This window comes from Bufo gargarizans, chromosome 2, assembly GCF_014858855.1.
Source record: "Bufo gargarizans isolate SCDJY-AF-19 chromosome 2, ASM1485885v1, whole genome shotgun sequence".
Lineage (NCBI taxonomy): Eukaryota > Metazoa > Chordata > Amphibia > Anura > Bufonidae > Bufo > Bufo gargarizans.
The window spans coordinates 12,150,553-12,169,271 of NC_058081.1; the positions used below are offsets into that span (position 1 = coordinate 12,150,553).

The 18,719-nt window shown below is 42.5% G+C and overlaps 2 protein-coding genes across 2 annotated transcripts; both read left to right on the forward strand.

The window, feature by feature from the left end:
• The first annotated feature begins 6,763 nt into the window (after positions 1-6,763).
• Positions 6,764-7,711, forward strand: LOC122925438 (olfactory receptor 510-like). Its single transcript, XM_044276798.1, has one exon. The coding sequence runs from the start codon at positions 6,764-6,766 to the stop codon at positions 7,709-7,711; it is 948 nt and encodes a 315-aa protein (XP_044132733.1).
• Positions 7,712-17,336: 9,625 nt separating this feature from the next.
• Positions 17,337-18,284, forward strand: LOC122925439 (olfactory receptor 510-like). Its single transcript, XM_044276799.1, has one exon. It carries the CDS (start codon positions 17,337-17,339, stop codon positions 18,282-18,284), a length of 948 nt encoding a protein of 315 aa, XP_044132734.1.
• Positions 18,285-18,719: the final 435 nt, after the last annotated feature.

Below are 18,719 nucleotides of genomic sequence, written 5' to 3' on the forward strand. Positions count from 1 at the left end.
GAGCAACGGGGCAGTGTTTAAAGAGAGTAACGGGATGATCACCAAAGTTGATTAAACGGACAGGCACTTTACCTTGAGACACGGTCACCAGGCTCTTAGCTGTCCGTATGAAGGGATGATCTTCAATGGGAATAGGTTCCACTAGGGCTTGATAGTCCTGGCCCTGGATCCCCAATACAGCACGGCACCACAGGATGATCTGGGAATTTGGAGGCAGAATTACCGGCCGGTTATCCCGGATCCGGACAGTACAAATTTTTCCTTTCTTGTTGGCGAACCTTTGTTGAGCACACAGCACACTAATAGTCTTTTGAATAACTCTTCTGGAAGCAGGTGAGGCTGAAGATATGGTTTGATTCAATGCTTCAAGCACTTCGGAGTAACAATTTTTAAGAACGTTAGTCCCTAAGATCACAGGGTGTCCTCCTTTATCTCCTGCTTGCACCACAATTACGCCTTGCTGCACCACAATTACGCCTACCTGTAGGGTAGGTTCCCAATACCCATGCACTTTCACTGGCTTACCGTTGCTGGCGATAATATCCAGCCAGGACTCTGGTGGCTGGGTGAGGAGACTTGGAACCCAGAACTTGTCAAAGGCAGGCCGTTGAATGGTGGTGACCTGTAACCCAGTGTCCAACAGGGCTTCAAAGGGTATCCAGTTGATACTTATATTAATTTTCGGACGGGATCCGACATACTTAGGCATCCAGCTTGGATCTTTTGGGCCTACTGTTCTACCTCCCGAGGGGCGGTCCTCTGCCTCAGGGGTTGCCCGTTTAACTGCCAGCACATTGATTCAGTATGTCCATATTTCTTGCAGTGGTGGCAGACAGGCTGTTTTCTACTTCTGGGCCGGTACTTCGGTCGCCCATCAGGCTCTTTTGGATATACATCTCCATATGCAGGTGGGAGCCTTGGGGGAAAAGGACCTTCATCTTCTAGTAACAATGGCCTCTCCCACTCCTCTATCTTCTTGCACACCTTCTCTAGTCTAGAGTAAGATAGTTCACTTGCTCCATTAGTGCTGCCACTACATCCGTGACTGGAGCCTGGGTGGCCTGATCGACTCCTGCAGACCCCACATTAACAGTCTTTGGCTGACAAGCCTGAGGTTCAGGGAAGGCTGCTGGCCCTGGAGCAGGGTTCTGGCCTAGTATACTGATGGCCAATTCCTTAAAGTCCAGAAATGTACAGTGGGGGTGTTGAGCTGACAACATGCGTAGCTGGCCCTTTAAGTGCTCAGTACCGATGCCCGCAATGAATTGCTCTCTAAGAGTCCGTTCCTGGTCCTCAGCTTCTTTAGGATCCACTTGGACTACAGCTCTCAGTGTCTCTTGTAAGGACAGGGCAAAATCGCGGAGCGACTCTCCAGGCTGCTGCTTTCTGCTGAAGAAACGCATTTTAACTTCTGACACTGTCCTGGCCTCAAATGTGGTGCCCAGGCGATCAAAGATCTGTTCCAGGCTACTCTTCTCAGAACGGGGCCATGACATGACTTCCCTGCGGGCGGCCCCTTCTAACTGAGCTAGGAGGATCTCCATTTGTTGTTCAGCAGTTATGGGATAAAGCCGGAACAAGGCCAGTATCTGCTCCCTAAAGTCTTTTAATTTGTGGGCTTCCCCTGAATAACGTGGGAACCAGGGGGCCCCGAAATAGTACGGCATGGTTAGCGGCATCAGGGGCCCTAGAGTCGGCTGTGGGTACTTCAGCAGGCACGACTGGGGCCGCTTGCCCGATTTCCTCAGGTGTGAACATGGCGTCGCTAGGTGAGTATGGCCCTTTAAATGTAGCGGAGTGGACCGGAGCGGTAATGGCAATAACTTTTTTTTTTTCAGACAAGTCTTTGGTTGCCAACGGGGGTCCCTCCGGTGCCCTGGCAGGGGTCGGGAAGCTTCCGGTAAGGTAAATGGAGAAGCCGGCAAAAGTTTTTAAAGTCTGTACTTACTCCGGTGGTGCTCGCTCCAGGTCTCGCGAGATGCGCAGCTACGGGTGTTGAACGTCCTGCTTACCGCGTCAGCAGAGGGGCGCGGCCTCTCGTAGCTCCGGGACTCAGGTAGGCGGCACCTTTTCCTCCAGACAGGGCGGCGTTCTTCTTCCTTGTTGGTTGGGCGATGACTCTGCACTGGTTCTTTTCGCGCCAAAGTCCTCTTTTTCGCGCCAAACAGCTCCACGAGGCGCGCTTGTAATCCAATCAGGTTAAGTGGGCAATATGGCTGTCTATTCACTGACAGCAAGCGGTGGCTTAAATAAGCAGCAAACAGTCCAGATAATACAATCTTCACACCGCAATTATCACAGTTCACTTTGGCCCAGCAATTTTCAATAAAGCAATTAGGGCTTGTCACTTTAAGGCAATTAACATCACACAGTTTTTGTATCCGCAATGGCGCAGGAATGCTCGTATCCTGTTCGTGACGCCAATTTATGCAACACGCCAGACCTGCAGGGTATAGCGACAGTGAGGTCACGGTATGGGCAATCGAGGGTTACTCACTTTTTGGAGGACCCCTGGGCAGGCATGTAGCAGTGAATGAGAGGCAGACACTAAGTCGTCTGGGGCACACTCTGGGTGTAGAGACCTGGCCTGATGTTGGGTGAGGTGCCCTGGTTGTTGCAGGTGTTTAGAGTGCCTAAGGCAAGGTCCCTTTAAGGTTTGTGACGCCAGTGCCTGTAACGGTTTATCACAGCAGGTTTCAATCTTGCAAGATACTTGGAGGGTATATAATTAATGCTTGGCAGTGCTATGCTGCTCTATCCCCACAGCTATTCTAGCTGGCTGGATCCCAAGGCCCGGATGCCTATTCGCTGGCTTAAATCCTTGGTATGAATTCCTTCCTCCAGTATTTGCACTTGCTTAAGGTTATAATACATTTTATTTCCTAGCTGTCTCTCTCTCCTTCAGGTGACAGGTGACTGCAGGTTGCTCCCAGGAGGTGCTGTCCTACTACTGGGGTATCTCAACTGAGCTATCCTTAGCCTCAGGAGCTTCAGGCTGACGAGGTAACTCCTCTAGTCTCCTGGAATACACTACCACTCCCCTGTCTGGGCCTTCCTATTTATATCTAGGGCTCTCTAGCTCCCTCTAACGTCTGGGAGGCTAAACTGCACCCTGACAGGCCTGACAGCCAGTGAACACAGGGAAAATACACAAATGCAATAAAACACATTAACTTGTGTAGTGCCCACCTTTACCTAGTGGGACACTACAGAGGTCTCACCCAGCTTAGCAGGTACGTTATTTGTGCTGATCTGAAGAATACAGCTGTCACTGGCGACAGTTCTTGCAATTGCTATGGCCGGGTCACAAGATGACGCCCACACAGTAAGGTAGCCTTCAGTATGGCGCTATTTCTCTTTATGATGCCGGACTCAGGTAGGCACAATCTTAAAGTATGATACCTTGCAACAAGCTTGCGGTACTGTTAATTCCTTCCGACCAGAGCAGCCGAGAGGCTCTGTAGACGACCCCGCTCCTCTTCAGATCCAAGCCGTGTATTCCTTCCCCTCTAGGCCACACTCACCACTGTGGGTCTGTGCGGTCCTTTGATCTTTGAAAGGTCGCAATCGAAGGGTAGATGTTGTTCAGCGGCGTCTGAAATCTTGCATCAGGCCAGTGGCAGCAATACTCCTGCCGTCTGAAGCAGAAGGGAAGTTCTATGATCGGCCCCGCTCTTTTCCAAATCTAGGCCGGGGATTCCTTCTCCACTAGGCCTCACTCGAAACTCCGGATCGGAGCGGTCTTTTGGCCCCCGAGAGATCTTAAAATGGGGCAGGTGTTAATCAGCGTCGCTTAAACTTTAAGATGAGATTAAAAAACTTTATATTAAGGGTGAAATTGGTTAGATTAGGTCTACTCTGACAGAGCTGCTGAGATAGACATCTTTCCCGGTCAGCAGCTAGCCACGCCCCCAGCAGGGCACATTTTTGAGAGCTTCACTTTAAGACGCATAAAAATGGCCCCTGATTAAAATACAATTTTTTTGTGGGAATCTTTGCCAATGATCTCCCTCTGGTATATCACTGTCCATGTTGTGGGACTATTTGTGTACTTCTAGTAAGTGTTTGCTGGCTACAAATATGATCTGAAGGTTTTTCAGGTTCGCCTTCTATTTAAGTGAATGGGGCTCGCCGCAAACGCGCGGTTCACAAACATTTGACCGCAAACGCACATACGCAAATCGGCCCAGCCGATGTTCGTCCATCACTAGTGAATACCAAGTTACAAACTTTGGAATAAGTGCTTCTTCTAGCGCCAGGGGTTGTCTCATCACAGACAATGGGGGCATTTTGCTAGGATATGCCCCCATTGTCTTATAGGTGCGGCTCCCACCATTGGGACCTGCACTTATTATGGGAAACGGAGCCCCACAAAGTGGTGGCTTGAGGACTCTGGTCCAGCCACCACTAAGCGTGCTCCCCATAAAAGTGAATGGGAGCGCACCGTGCTTGACTCCCATTCACTTCTATGGGCTCGACGGAAATGGCCGATCCAGCAGTCGGCTATTTTTGGCGGCCCCATAAAAAATTATTGGAGGGTGGTTGTGCATGTGCACTCCTCCACTTTTGGGGCTTCATTCTCAATATGGTGTGGTTCCAAGCGGTTATACCCGGACCTAAAAGACAATGGGGTATATCCAATTGTCTGTGATGAGACAACCCCTTTAACAAGACATGTTCTTAAAAATGAATATTGGCAAACAAAAATCACACTACAGATAGCTTTAAGAAATCTTGGAAGGCGCATATAGAGGATAGAAAATTATCCCATTGATAAGTTCCCACCAGGAGAAAGAACCTATTTTACATAAGTCCAAATAAAACCTAAAAAGAAATATAAAAAAAAAAAAGAAATTGATAATCCTGTGTCTTTGTTATTGTTTCTGTCCTCTTTGTTTAAGATTCCTTATCTGTTTCACAAATTCTTTCTCAAAAACTACATTTTGTCTGTGACTCCAAAGGGCCTTCTCCTCCTCCAGTTCAGATAACGGGTGACCCAGAGTATGAAGTGCAACATGTTGTGGATTCTTATAGAATTAGAAGACTTGAAGAATGCTATTGTGTATCAGCTAGTTCTGTATGTGTGGATTGTCTGGTCTGATATTCTCATTAAAAAAAAAAATTCTGTTAAACCTAGTCCTAGATGTAAGGGTCCACTGGCCTCTTTAAAGAAGACATGGGGATTATCAGGAATCTACCTAGTCAAGATACTGTGCATGGCTTTACTGGAAGAACTGTAATGCCAGCCAGTCAAGCCTTGCCTGGTCAACCTATTAATGAGGATTTCCTTCCTTTCAACCCATTATAACAAGGCTTCATCCTTCATATCCGTGCACCTTGCAAGAAAAGGCGGGAGAGCTGGAATCCAATTTCCTAGTGGTTAAATAAGACTAGTATCAGATTGTGAGTTTCCTGGCGGTTTTGTATGGTGCTTGGCTACTATTCTTTTCACTCCCTAGTCATTCTGATAGGTCTGCTTCTAGCTAGTGTGCCCCAATGTTCTGCTACCTTACTTCACAAATGTAACCTGCATCCCTAGAAGCCATCCCTAGCAGATGAACCTAGAGGTAGCCATAACTTCCTACTTGTCTGGAGAGGTTAAATAAGTCTAGTATCAGATTCTGAGTCATCTGGCTATGGTTCTGGATGGTGCTCGTCTACTATTCTTTTCACCCCTTAGTCATTCTGGTGGGTCTGGTTCTAGCTAGCGTACACCAATGTTCTGCTACCTTACTTCACAGACATAACCTGTGTCCCTAGAAGCCAAATGCATCTGGCCTAGCAGATGAAACTAGAGCTAGCCATAACTTCTTACTTGTCCAGGGTAGTTAACAAAGACTAGAATCAGATTCTGAGTTTGCTGGCTGTGGTTCTAGATGATGCTTGTCTACTATTCTTTTCACTCTATAGTCATTCTGGTAAATCTGCTTCTAGCTAGCGTGCACCGATGTTCTGCTACCTTACTTCACAGACCTAATCTGCATCTCTAGAAGTCAAGGCAATCTGGCCTTGCTACTTGACAAAGTGGTTAATGAAGACTGGTGTCAGTTTCTGAATTTGCTGGCTGTGGTTCCCGACATGACAGTAATATTTCCTTACAAGAATGATGATATGTCTACGAAAAAGCAATATAACACTTTTTATTTGCCAGCATGATTTGCTAGTGTAATATTTAAACAGTATATATTGTAAGTATCTATAACAGTAAGTACTGCAAGTATAGAGTATCAATATTATATATTAGCCTGTTAATTGGCAAAATGCTCTCCCTGTGTCACCGATAAAAGTGAATCGGTTTGCTGTCTGGAGAGAGCACATAAAATAATATATAGTGCAAAAGCAAACTTTTTGCTCATTTCTAACAGGAAACATTGTTTACAGTTCAGTCTAATACTGACTGATTATCTATAATATTAGGTCACAATAATCTTCACCCAGTGAGCCACTTAACTAATCTAATTGACTGGTCTCATCTGTCTACTTCAGTCACTTGAGTGCAATTATCATGCCAGGGTCCTAAGGAAATCTTCCCTGTTTATCTCACATTATAAAAGACATCAACATCTGGGAACTTTCACCATTACTCTGAGAAGTCCCAACTCTGATTATATATTTCAAGGCAGAAAATACCCCAGACTCCTTCTAACCCTCCTCTGAGGGGGGATCATTAGTAAGTAGAATATAGTACCTAATATTATTTTTAACAATATCTGGTCATTTTAGACTGCTTACATTTTCTCAATTACAATTTATAGGAGAAAAAATGTGTGAGGAGAATCAGACACAAGTCACTCAGATACATCTTCTTGGATTCCAAGGTCTAAACAAATACGAGGCTCTCCTAGTCATTGTTATTATCCTGGCTTATGCATTTATCTTACTTGGAAACATTCTAATCATCCTTTTAGTGACCACGTTTGACCACCTCAAAACCCCAATGTTCTACTTTCTGAAACACTTGTCAACAGCTGATGTCTTAGTGACCACCAGTATTGTACCCATAATGTTGGACATAATATTTACCGGTGAGGGAAATTTGCCATTTTGGGGCTGTCTTATGCAGATGTATTGCATTGGTATTTTTGGATTTGTTCAATGTTTCCTCATTGCTGTCATGTCGTATGATCGATATTTGGCCATTTGCCATCCATTACGTTATTCTTCAATAATGAGTCCAGATCTTTGTCTCCAGCTCGTTATTGGATCATGGTTTTTAATTATTGTGATGATATCAAGTGATTTCTTTTGTTTAATTCAGTTTAACTTCTGTGGCTTGAATTACATTGACCACTTTTTCTGTGACTTTGGCCCCATAGTAGAATTGGCCACTTCAGACACTTCCATTTTGATGTTACTAGACTTTGTTCTGTCTTTTTTTGAAATATTTTTCCCTTTTGTATTTATCATTGTCACATACTTTTGTATTTTCTTCACCATTCTTAACATTTCTTCGACTGATGGTAGAAGAAAGGCCTTCTCCACTTGTAGCTCTCACCTGACCACAGTGTGTGCATATTATGTAACCCTAATGACAGTCTACATAGCTCCATCTGAAGAAAGAACATCCAATAATAATAAATACAGATCTCTCTTGTATGTAGTAGTGACCCCATTGATGAATCCCATCATCTACAGCCTGAGGAGCAGCGAGATCAGGAGAGCTATCCAGAAGATGATAAGTTATATCTTACAAAATGAATGGAAAAGATGAAACCTTCAATCTAAAGGTATTATGCTACATGATGTTCTCATTGAATTCTGAATCACCTCTGCTATAAGTATTATATAGCTGGCTAAACTAAAATATAGGTTTATAGAAGCGCAAGACATTATCTTGACTTGCACTATGCACAATGGCTGTAACATACTGTAGCACACCGTATTTCGTGTATCATGGCTTCTTATTTACTTTGTATTAGTGAGGCTGCACTACACAAAATTACATGTGAATGTTCACAGTGCCAAACAAATGTTCTTGGTGAAGGAAATGCTATAGCTTGCAAATATATTTTATACAAATATAATTTTCAACTTTTGACAATAGCTGAGAAAGTCTCCTGATCCAGCATAACCGTGTGCAACACGAGCTCCACAAAGATTTGGCCGAATCAGCCACTGGCCAATTTATATTTTTTTGTGCTCATTCTCCTCTCTACTTCCAATAGCCATAACTTTTTACTTTTCTATTTACAAAGTGACATGGGAAATTGTTTTTACAGATTAGATTTTTTAATAGTGTCATTTAATTTACCATATGATCTATTGAAATATGGGGAAAAAGTCTAGGTGGGGTGAAATTGTAAAATAAAAAATAAGAAATAAACATTTTACAGAATTATTAACTGTGGTCTAAAAGTAATGATTTTATTCTGTGAGTTATATAGCTTGTATTATGTTTAGTACACAGAGTAATGTTTCTGACCAGCAATGCCAATTATATTTATTTTTATTGTTTGGTTTTTATACGCAAAATTGGGAAAGGGGAGTGAATATTTAATATTTTTGTGTTTTTCTACATGTTTTTACTCTTTGAAAATCTTTTAAGCAAACTTTTTAGTCAGTTTAGCAAAGTTAAACTTTCGATACTCTAATATCTTATACCATAGACTGCATTAGTATACTATTGCATTCTACAAAGACTTTTATTGGCACATGTTAAGACCTGCTTGCAGGCCTTAACATGCAGTTTACTGTGGCAGGAATCTTCAGAAAGCTCAAGGCTGCCCTTTCAACTGATCAGAACCACACAATTTTGCAAAGGGCACCCCTTCTTTGCACTTCTATGATGAGTGGTCCAGGATCTTGAAGAAGATATTAAGATTAATGTGGGGGAACTTGTGTCACATGCACAGGACTCTGACTTTTTTGTTTTTGTGATCAAACACAATGTCAACTGCCAACCAGATTGTCTCATCAAGAATCAGGATTGGACCTCGTAAATTGGGACAAAAATGCCAAGAACAAAGCTCTAAAGGCTTGAGAAAAGCCTTTCTAGAAGAGCAGAGGCTGTTTTAGTCACATACCCAATGTCATGCTAATGCCCACAGATTTGCGATGTCTAAGAAGCTTATACAGTGGTCCCTCAAGTTACAATATTATTGGTTCCAGGATGACCATTGTATGTTGAAACCATCATAAATGAGTAATCGGTTCCAAAGCCCCAAAATGTCATCCAAGATAAGAGAAAATGAAGATTTAAGAAAAAAATAAGCAGATAACTAAGACAGATAAAACAAGTTCTTACATATAACATCTAGGAATAGCTGCTAACTAGAAACTAATCCAGCTATTTTACCAGACAAGTGGCCTTGATTGGTTCCATCTGAGTCTGAGGCATTGTATGTTGAGTATGGTTTCAACTTACAATGTGCCAGAAAAGACCATTGTATGTCGGAAATATTGTATCCTGAGGTCACTGTATCTTGAGGGACCACTGTATACTGTAGCTGTGATGTCAGGAGTCTGATTACTTTTTATCTAGGTATGTAGTAAACCATACAGGGAATTCACAAAAATAAAACCTTCTAGAACTGTTGTTCAATTTACCAGGATGGTTAATTCCATAATCAACCCTGTTTACATTATATACAGCAGTCTCTGAAAATGAAAGAAGTCTGTTGGACTCTCTTAATGGTATACTACTACTAAAGTCCATTTTATATTAGATCGATCACATATAAAGTGCCGGTGAATATGTTGACGCTATATAAATAAAGATTAATATTATCACTTTTATTGTCATAGTAATTATTATTTGGGGTGATAGGTTAATTGGTAGGACCAGTGAAATTTAATAAAAATGAAATATTAAACATGTTTCCCATTGCTTATAGAGCACCTCATCCCCCCAACTGTGCAGCTATGAGCGGTGTATTGACTGCAGTTAAACCCAGGCCGTGGCGCTTAAGGGGGATATAATTGATGGGTGATAGTTGGCGTCTAAGAGGTTTAATTTAGACCTCTGCTTACTTCACAGCCTTCAGAGCCACAGCCAATACCTACATTAGTCCCTCCACTATTATTTTTCCCCAAACAAATGCTAATGGGAACATTTTATTATTTATTATTTTACTAGAATTGTTTTATTCTCCAGCTCCCCCTGAACCTCAACTGGAACAGGAAGTCTTTGTGGAAGAACCAGAGAAGTGACATATTTTTGAGTACAAACCAAGGATGAGTGAACCTGAAATTAGTTTTGTGTCTGATTTGTCAAATTTTTGGAAAAAAAAAAATAGAAAAAGTTGTTAATACTTTTTTTTGTTCCCCCTTCCTGAAACTGTTAAATATAGTGACAGCAATAGAAAATAATGTCAGAGCCACACTGACATGCATGGCTAAGGGTAAATGCACGTTTGAAAGAATTAACAAACAGCATGTTTAACTACACACCCCACCGTCACATATGTTATCCAATTGCATATTATAAAGCTTCCAAAAATTGTCCCTTATCCGGGGCAGATGATGTTTAAACAACCACAGTATTGTTGGGAACAAACAAACAAACAGTGGCTTGTTGGGACCAAGAGTCCAAAAGTATGCATCAAGAAATTCCTGCCCCATTTAAACTCATTAATGTCAGAAGAAAGTTTGGCTCATTCTGAACAAGCATCAAAAATGTAACTTTAATGGGGGCAGAATGCCTTTATTTCTACATGCAAAAGTGTAAATTGTTAGGAGAAAGAGTAGGCTTGTTCTGAACAAGTCTGGAAAAAATATCCAAATTTTGAGGTTGAAAGGGTAGGGTATTAGAGGAACTTGGCTGCAATAGTATCGGCAGCAGTAGCAGCATAGCATGGAAAAGGCAAGGTAGAAGATATGTGTAGTAGTTGATGTGTGTAGTAGTAGTAGTTGTGGTGAACATGTAGCTGTAATAGTAGCGCCAGAAGTAGTAATGGAAGTGGCAATAGGGGATTAGCAGCAGGGAAGGGTAGCTGTGGCAATGGTGTAAACATGATGGTATGCAAGCAGACAGCACAGTGGCATGATGGTGGAAGCAGCAACTATGCCAAGCAGAATATGATGGCAGGCAGACAGTGGAAGTGGCAAGATGGGGCACAGTCAGAGAGGTCAGATCTTTTCATCCGCCTCAGCTATAGGAGTGTGAAAATTCCCCCAGATTCATGCCTCATTCATTTTGACAAAAGGAATATTCTGGATACTGGCACAGAACACGTTGGTCCATTTGCCCACCTGACAATACTCTCTGAGATGACACTGGAGGCTGGACAAAGAAAAAAGACAGAGCACATACTGGACCAGATTGGGCCACTGTTTCAGGCTTCCTGCCCAGAAGTCCATGGGGTGAGGAAACACACTGGGGGGCATTTATTAAGCATGTTGCAGCATAATTATGGCATAAAATGAACCAAAAAGAATGGTGTTTGATTTGCACCAAATATATTAACCGTTTTCTCCACAATTTTCATCACACCAGAAATTAGTTATAAATGTCAAAATGGGCAGGGCTATCAAATTGGCGCATTTGATAGCAACAGAACTGCCTGCCGGATTCTTCTAATGCTAGTGTGAAAGTACCCTAACTCTAGTTGCCAGAAGATGAGCTGACAAGAGCCTGCCAGTAAATACACCTGTTATAGACCAGTTCTCACTCCCTTCCTCTCAGATCCGTATCCAGGTTCATGTGGGCACTTAGTCGATAAAGTCTCAGTCGGCCCCCTTGTTGCATTTTGTATGACGCATGCTGCAATTAAACTGCATGTCTTATAGATGTTGCCAATTATAACAGAGTGAGCATGTGTGCCAATATAAAATACCCCCTATCAATCCCTCTCACCTATTCTCTCTCTATAAGCTTTGTATACTGTCCTTCTCTATCACCTTTTATCTCTCTATAATCTTCTTATACTGTCCCTCCATATAACCTATTTTCTCTTTATATAAACTTCTTATACTGTCCTTCTCTATCACCTATTCTCTCCCTATAATCTTCTTATATGGTCCCTCATTATCGCCTATTTTCACTCTATCATCTTCTTATACTGTTCCCATGTGTGAACATAAAAATCACTGGGCTCCATACCAAGAATCTGAATTGAGTCCCCATGTGTCACGGATGAGATAAAGGAGTAAACACCACACTGACAACCAGGGAAAGGGTCACCACCTAAAGAACCCTACTACTGGCCCTGACTCCTAACCACATGGGCAACCCTTGAAGGTAGATATGCCCATACACAGGAACCTGGAAGCCCTGGAGACCCTGATGAGCCCTAATGATATTGGCAGGAATGAGACAACCCATTCCTTCCCAGATGAAGGAACAAGCATCTCCCTGAGGCCCAGTAACAACAACCAAGGGGAAAAGACAAAAAAACAAACAAGCGAGACACTTAGCCTCTGTTGTAGAAGGATGAGCAGATACTCAGGGAGAACCACACTCCAGCTCTTTCCAAAACCAAATGAAGCAATCCAACGCATAGTCAGAAGGGTGGGGTCAGACTATAAAGGGTAGAAGTGATGACCACTGAGCAACAGCTGAGACAAGGGAAGTGGTCATTAACCCTATCAACACTGAATCAAGAGAAATCAAGGAGGCTGTTAGATTCCTCCACACTCAGCCAGTCTCCTTGATTTCCTGAAATCAGTTACCTGAGGGACCGTGACACCATGTCCGGATGCACCAGATCTAATATTACCGCATATTTTAGTTTTTTGCTTGCATGACAGAGCAGAACAGCGAACTTCACTAGCGCATATGTGAACAAAGCCAAATATACACCTCATCTGCTCCCACACACAGGTGCTCCCAATGTAATTTCTGACTAGACCAACCTTTCCACATTGCATTGGAGAAGCCTGGTTGCCCGCCTGCTCCCTTTAGACAATTGCCCCTTGTTGAAATGCTTGATTTTCCCCTGCAAAGACATGAAAGCCGGGTCATTTGGTACTTGCCCTATTTAAACAGTGATACCCCATATAGCTATGCCATGGGGCCCATTTGGATAACAAAAGACTATGTGAAAGAATTTGGCTTCATGGCAATTGAACTGTGTATATGTGATCTGAGCGCCATTCAGTAATATTGTGCGCTCAGATCCAAGCTATCTGGGGATATATTGAACGTACCTGTTTTATGCAATAGCTGCACAGTTATTTTATTTTTATATCTTTTATTGTCTTTTACTACCATGTGACTAATCAAGTTTTGCCTCTATCCTGGGAGATAAATTGGATTACTTCCCAATTGTCTCCAGGACAGAAGACTCTGTGGAAACTGGTTTGGGCCGGAAAGCCATGCTTCCTTTGGTCACAAAGGACTTTGATCTAACTTTTGACCCACTGGACCAAGTTGTATGATTTTGACGTATGTTTGTATTTGGAGTATGTCGATTCTGTAACTGTAAGTTTTATGTGAATGTGATGCATACTTTTCCAGTTATGAATATTGTGCAAAACTGTGTATTCTTCCTGTGATAATTACATTAACCCATGTGTAAGGTAATTGTATCACAGGCAGAGGGGAGGATTTTGTGTGGGAGCGTCTGAGTGTATTGTACGTGGTTACTGGTTGTTTTAAAAAACCCTGTGAGTGGTACTAATGTGTAAGAATGTGTATATAAGAACAATAAACACACAGCTCTGGCTGAACACTGCTTGACACTCAACACGGCACCTTGTCTCGTTCTTGGGGGGATTTATTGTATGCTGTTCCAGTTCGACTGCTAGGAGTGTAAACCTTTCATATGGTTTTTCCTATTCGGCTGTATGCAGCATTCATATGGTTTCCAGTTCAGGAGATTGGCGTCTTTAGTAGCTGCCTTTGCATCTGGAAAGGGAATATCTCTTAAACGGCTTTTACCCCCTTTTATGCCCGGGGTGCCGTTACACGCGACTTTTTCCTCTCCATGGCTGAGCTTTGTCTCCATGCCCTGGTCACATGATGATGACATCATCAAAGTTCCTTCTGCTGTAAAACTATTGACTCTGTACTCTGCATGGCTGCCCTGATCACATGCTGATCGCAGGTCCTTTTCCACAGATAGCTAGGTTTTCTCAGCTAGAAATCTAATGGAATTGGGGATGGGGCTTTCCTGCAGGGCCGGGCCCTCTTCCTCTATGGCCCCATAGCAGCTGTGTGTTCTGACTCTATTAGAGGTACCCCATTAGAGGTATCGAAAACTCTGATTCATTCCAGGATGAAATTACAAAGCAGAATGAAGTTGTGCTTGTTTTGCACACTGACCTCCCTGACTGCTGTCCCCCTGATTGGCTGATCTGGGCAGGCTGCCAGCCTGTGAGCCAATCAGTGCAAGATTTCCCCTCATTTCCTCCCAGTGTCATGTCTTCATCCTTCTTCTTGCTGGCGCTGGATGCTGTTTTATTCGATCCAAAATGAATCAGAAATTTGGCATTGGATTTGTTTTGAGGTAGAATTTTTGTGAAATTAATAACAAATTTTATTAATTTAGAATTGCTTCACTCATCCTTAGTAAAGACCAGTGGAAGACATTATGCATTTTAAATGAATCTGGCAAATTTAGATGATAGGACACAGGATTAATGACTAGCTATGAGCAAAGTTTTGAAAAATTCGATTTGGATGATTTGCCAAACTTTGACAAGAAATTTGATTCATTACAAAATTATTTTTCACAAATCACGATACATCAGGTATACCTAGGCCACTCTATCTAATCAGATGCATCCTACTCGGTGGCCCAGTCTCAGTGTGAAGTGTGTGTATTGTTTTATGTCGAAGGGAAGGAACGACAGCTTCTTTCTGCTGATGTTGAGTCCTAACTGCTAGAGAGGGGCTGCGGGCCGGTGGGAGATGCAGCAGTTGCCTTATCAGGCTGTAACACAACACACTAAATGAGTGGCACGGTTTTCTCATGTCACTTTATGGTGACGCTCCATGTGTTGATGCAGGGTGTCGTGCCAACTTTAGCACCATGGCTGCGTCTCACCTTCTGCCCATATATCCTGCATACAGCCACGCTAACATACCCCAGTACTGGCAAGTATGGCATTTTCCCTCCACCACTGTGTGATGCCTACCTGCTGCTGCATTTATGAGCCTGTGCACTGCTATTCTGTTAGTCATAGCCGGTAGTCTCCAAAGTAGTAGATGGTGCACCCCTCCCATGTTTTGCTGCAGATCTTCCACTGCTTTCATCCTACTGTCTCATGGGCGGGCTTCCACCCTCACTCCCTGATGATGATTCACCTTCACCTGACTCCCACATACGATCGCCTACATCATCATTTACATCTGTTTAGTCGTTACTTGTGTCACTCACACCTGTCTCTTGCACATGTCTCTGACTTCTCGCACCTTGTGCTCCCACCTGTCTGTCATAATTGGTAATTGCACACCTACAGGAGTCTGCCATAAACCTTTCCTCCAAGTCTGTGCTGGTCTTTAACTAGTGATTGTCCTCATAAATCTCATCTTCACTGAAAAGCGGAGCAGAGATGGTGGCATACATTACTTGGCTAGCGGAAGGAGAAGCAAAAGCAAAGCAGGTTCAGGACAGGTGAGGGCACAGAAGCAGTTCCTGAGACATGCCAACTGAGCGTGGTGTCAGAGGAATCCACCAATTCCTGGCTGTGTGTATCTGTTGTCACTTGATATGATTGTGAAGAGAGAGTCAACCATTCTAGTACAGTTAGATTGTTGGTCAAAACGTGACTGCTGGATGACACTGGCAGCTCTGGTCTGTTGCTGCAGCTGCTGATACTGCCACACCTTCTTCTGCTGTTTCTTGATACAGCTACAAAAACATTTTTGGCACTTCATGTTCCTTTGGAACGCCCAAGAAGCTGCCTGGTGGCCATAGTGTACAGTAACTGAATCAGTAATGTAAAGGATTTACTGTATTAAAGTAAGACGGATGCAAAGGTGGACTCTGGGACGCAATAAAATGGCTTTATGTCACCGAAACAATTAACAGAATGACTATATCTCCTATTACAGTAAGATGGATACAAAGGCAGATTTGGAACCCCAAAAAATGACTTCAGGTTACCCACAGCATTAACAGCCTTTTCAAGTATTGTATTTCTGTGTCTCTGGTGCAAAGCAGGTGTATTGCAATGATCAAATATTCCTACTGGTCACCCACAGACTGAACAGAAAGGTGAAAAGCCTAACACTGTCCCTCACTGCAGCAGCGTCCTGTCTCTACACTAGTTAGAGCAGAATGGCAATGCACCATGTGATCCGGCATTTATGCATTCATGGTCACATGGGGCGCAATCCAATCACAGCCATGCCAATACTAGGCATGACTGTAATGGCTTCCAAGTGCCCACAGCTTAAAAGGTGTAAAATCCAAACACAAACGGACTTTCACGCCAACGTCTAGGTACCCAGACACTATAATGTTCAGTACAAACCCGAACATTCAAGTCCAGGTTTGCTCATCCCTAATCATGGGACCTAATCAGAATAAAATCAAAAGTTAGTCAAACTGGGTCAAAACCACACATTACTCAACCAAAAGAGACAATACACAGTGTCACATTACAAGCAGGGTCAAAACCAAAAGATAACATCAGAGGCCAAGTCAGCAATTATAAGCAAGGTCACAAATACTCAACAGGTCAAAGAAACAGAACCCTGAGAGCATACAAATACAGCTTGTCAGGCAGGAAGACCAAACACAGGCAACCGTGGTCAGCTGTTGCCTATTTAAATTCCACCCCAAAATAAAGTACATGAATCTGGCACTGAGTCTGATTGGCCCGGTATCCCTGCTCCCTGATAAGCTCCACTGCCAGCTGGGCTGGTCGATGCGGTAATGAAGTGATGCTGGCAGTACCACATTATGGAGGCTGGACACACCGCAGGAGTGTGGACGGGTAAGTACATGACAGAAAAAAACTGAAAAGATTTGCTACACGCAGACAGCATATACAAAAAATCACATATATCGCAAATCAACAAACTGTTTGCTAATTTCTAACCAAACATATTATTCATTGTTTAGTTTTTTTTATTATTGCAAGAAATATTCAGTTATAAGAAGCCTCTCCCAGTGAGCCACTTAACTATCAATTTATCTAAATGACTGGTCCCATCTGTCTACTTCAGTCACTTGAGTGCAATTATCGTGCCCGGATTCTGTGGAAATCTCTGTTTATCTGACATTATAAAATACATCAGCATGTGAGGAATTTCATCTCTGCCATCAGACCCAACAACGCTGATATATCTCATAATTTGTCAAAGTACCCCAGACTCCTCGTAACCCTCCTCTGAGGGGGATCATTAGTAAGTAGAATATAGTACCTAATATTATTTTTAGGACTATACAATTCAGGTCTTCTCAGATATGTAACGGCTTACATTTTCTCAATTTACAGGAGAAAATATGTGTGAGGAGAATCAGACACAAATCACTCAGATACGTCTTCTTGGATTTCGAGGTCTACACAAGTACAAGACTCTTCTATTCATTGGTCTTTTCCTGACTTATTCATTTATCATTGTTGGAAACCTTCTAATCATCCTTTTAGTGACCACTTTTGACCACCTTAAAACCCCAATGTTCATCTTTCTGAAACACTTATCCATAGCTGATGTTTTAGTAACCACCAGCGTTGTGCCCATGATGTTGGGCATAATATTTGACGGGGAGGGAAGTTTGCCCTTTTGGGGCTGTCTCATGCAGTTGTATTCCTTTGGAATATTTGTATTTGTTCAATGTTTTCTCATTGCCGTCATGTCATATGATCGATATTTGGCCATTTGCCATCCATTGCGTTATTCTTCACTGATGAGTCCAGATATTTGTCTCCAGCTCGTTATTGGGTCATGGTTTTTAGACACTTTGTTGACATCAAGTGAGTTCTTTTTATTAATCCAGTTTGACTTCTGTGGCTTGAATTACATTGACCATTTTTTCTGTGACTTTGGCCCCATAGTGGAATTGGCCACTTCAGACACTTCCAATTTAATGGTGCAAGACTTTGTTATCTGTTTTTTAGGAATTTTCTTTCCATTTGCATTTATTATTATGACTTACCTTTGTATTTTCTTCACCATCGTTAACATTTCTTCCACTCACGGTAGAAGAAAAACCTTCTCCACTTGTAGCTCCCATCTGACCACAGTGTGTGTATTTTACGGAACCATAATTACGGTCTACATGGTTCCATCTGAAGGAAGCACATCCAACACCAATAAATACAGATCTCTCTTGTACATAATAGTGACACCAGTGATGAACCCCATCATCTACAGCCTGAGGAATAACGAGATCAAGAGAGCTATCCAGAAGATGATGAGATCTATCTTTCAGAATGGATGGAAAAGATGAAACATTTGCTCCAAAGGTGATATGCTACATGGTGGCCTCCTTAAACATTGTTTTATAAAATCACCAGCATTGTCTTGACCTGCAACATGTGCTATGGCTAGATATGAGCAAATCGAAGTTGACGAAGTGGAATTTTATCCATATTTCAGGAAAAATTTTGGTCATATAATAGGGAGGCATTGTCCACACTATAGGGAGAGAGCAAGGACCAATAGGACAGTGTAAAGCCTAGGTAATAGGAGCTATTTTATTATACCTTGCTGCACCAATTGTTGATACAAAGTGCTGTAATACTACTGATTTTAGGTTGTTTGCATTCTTTAATACATCAGTAATTCCAGTAATCCTTGATTCTGTTATTGGGGTAAAAGTTTGGTCTGATACTAAAGATGTTAAGGTGCTTATTTGCTATATATAAGTATATCTATTCGTAGT

Excerpts from the sequence above, each read along its gene's own strand:
- LOC122925438 (XM_044276798.1), top strand. The coding sequence starts at position 6,764 with ATGTGTGAGGAGAATCAGACACAAGTCACTCAGATACATCTTCTTGGA.
- LOC122925439 (XM_044276799.1), top strand. The coding sequence starts at position 17,337 with ATGTGTGAGGAGAATCAGACACAAATCACTCAGATACGTCTTCTTGGA.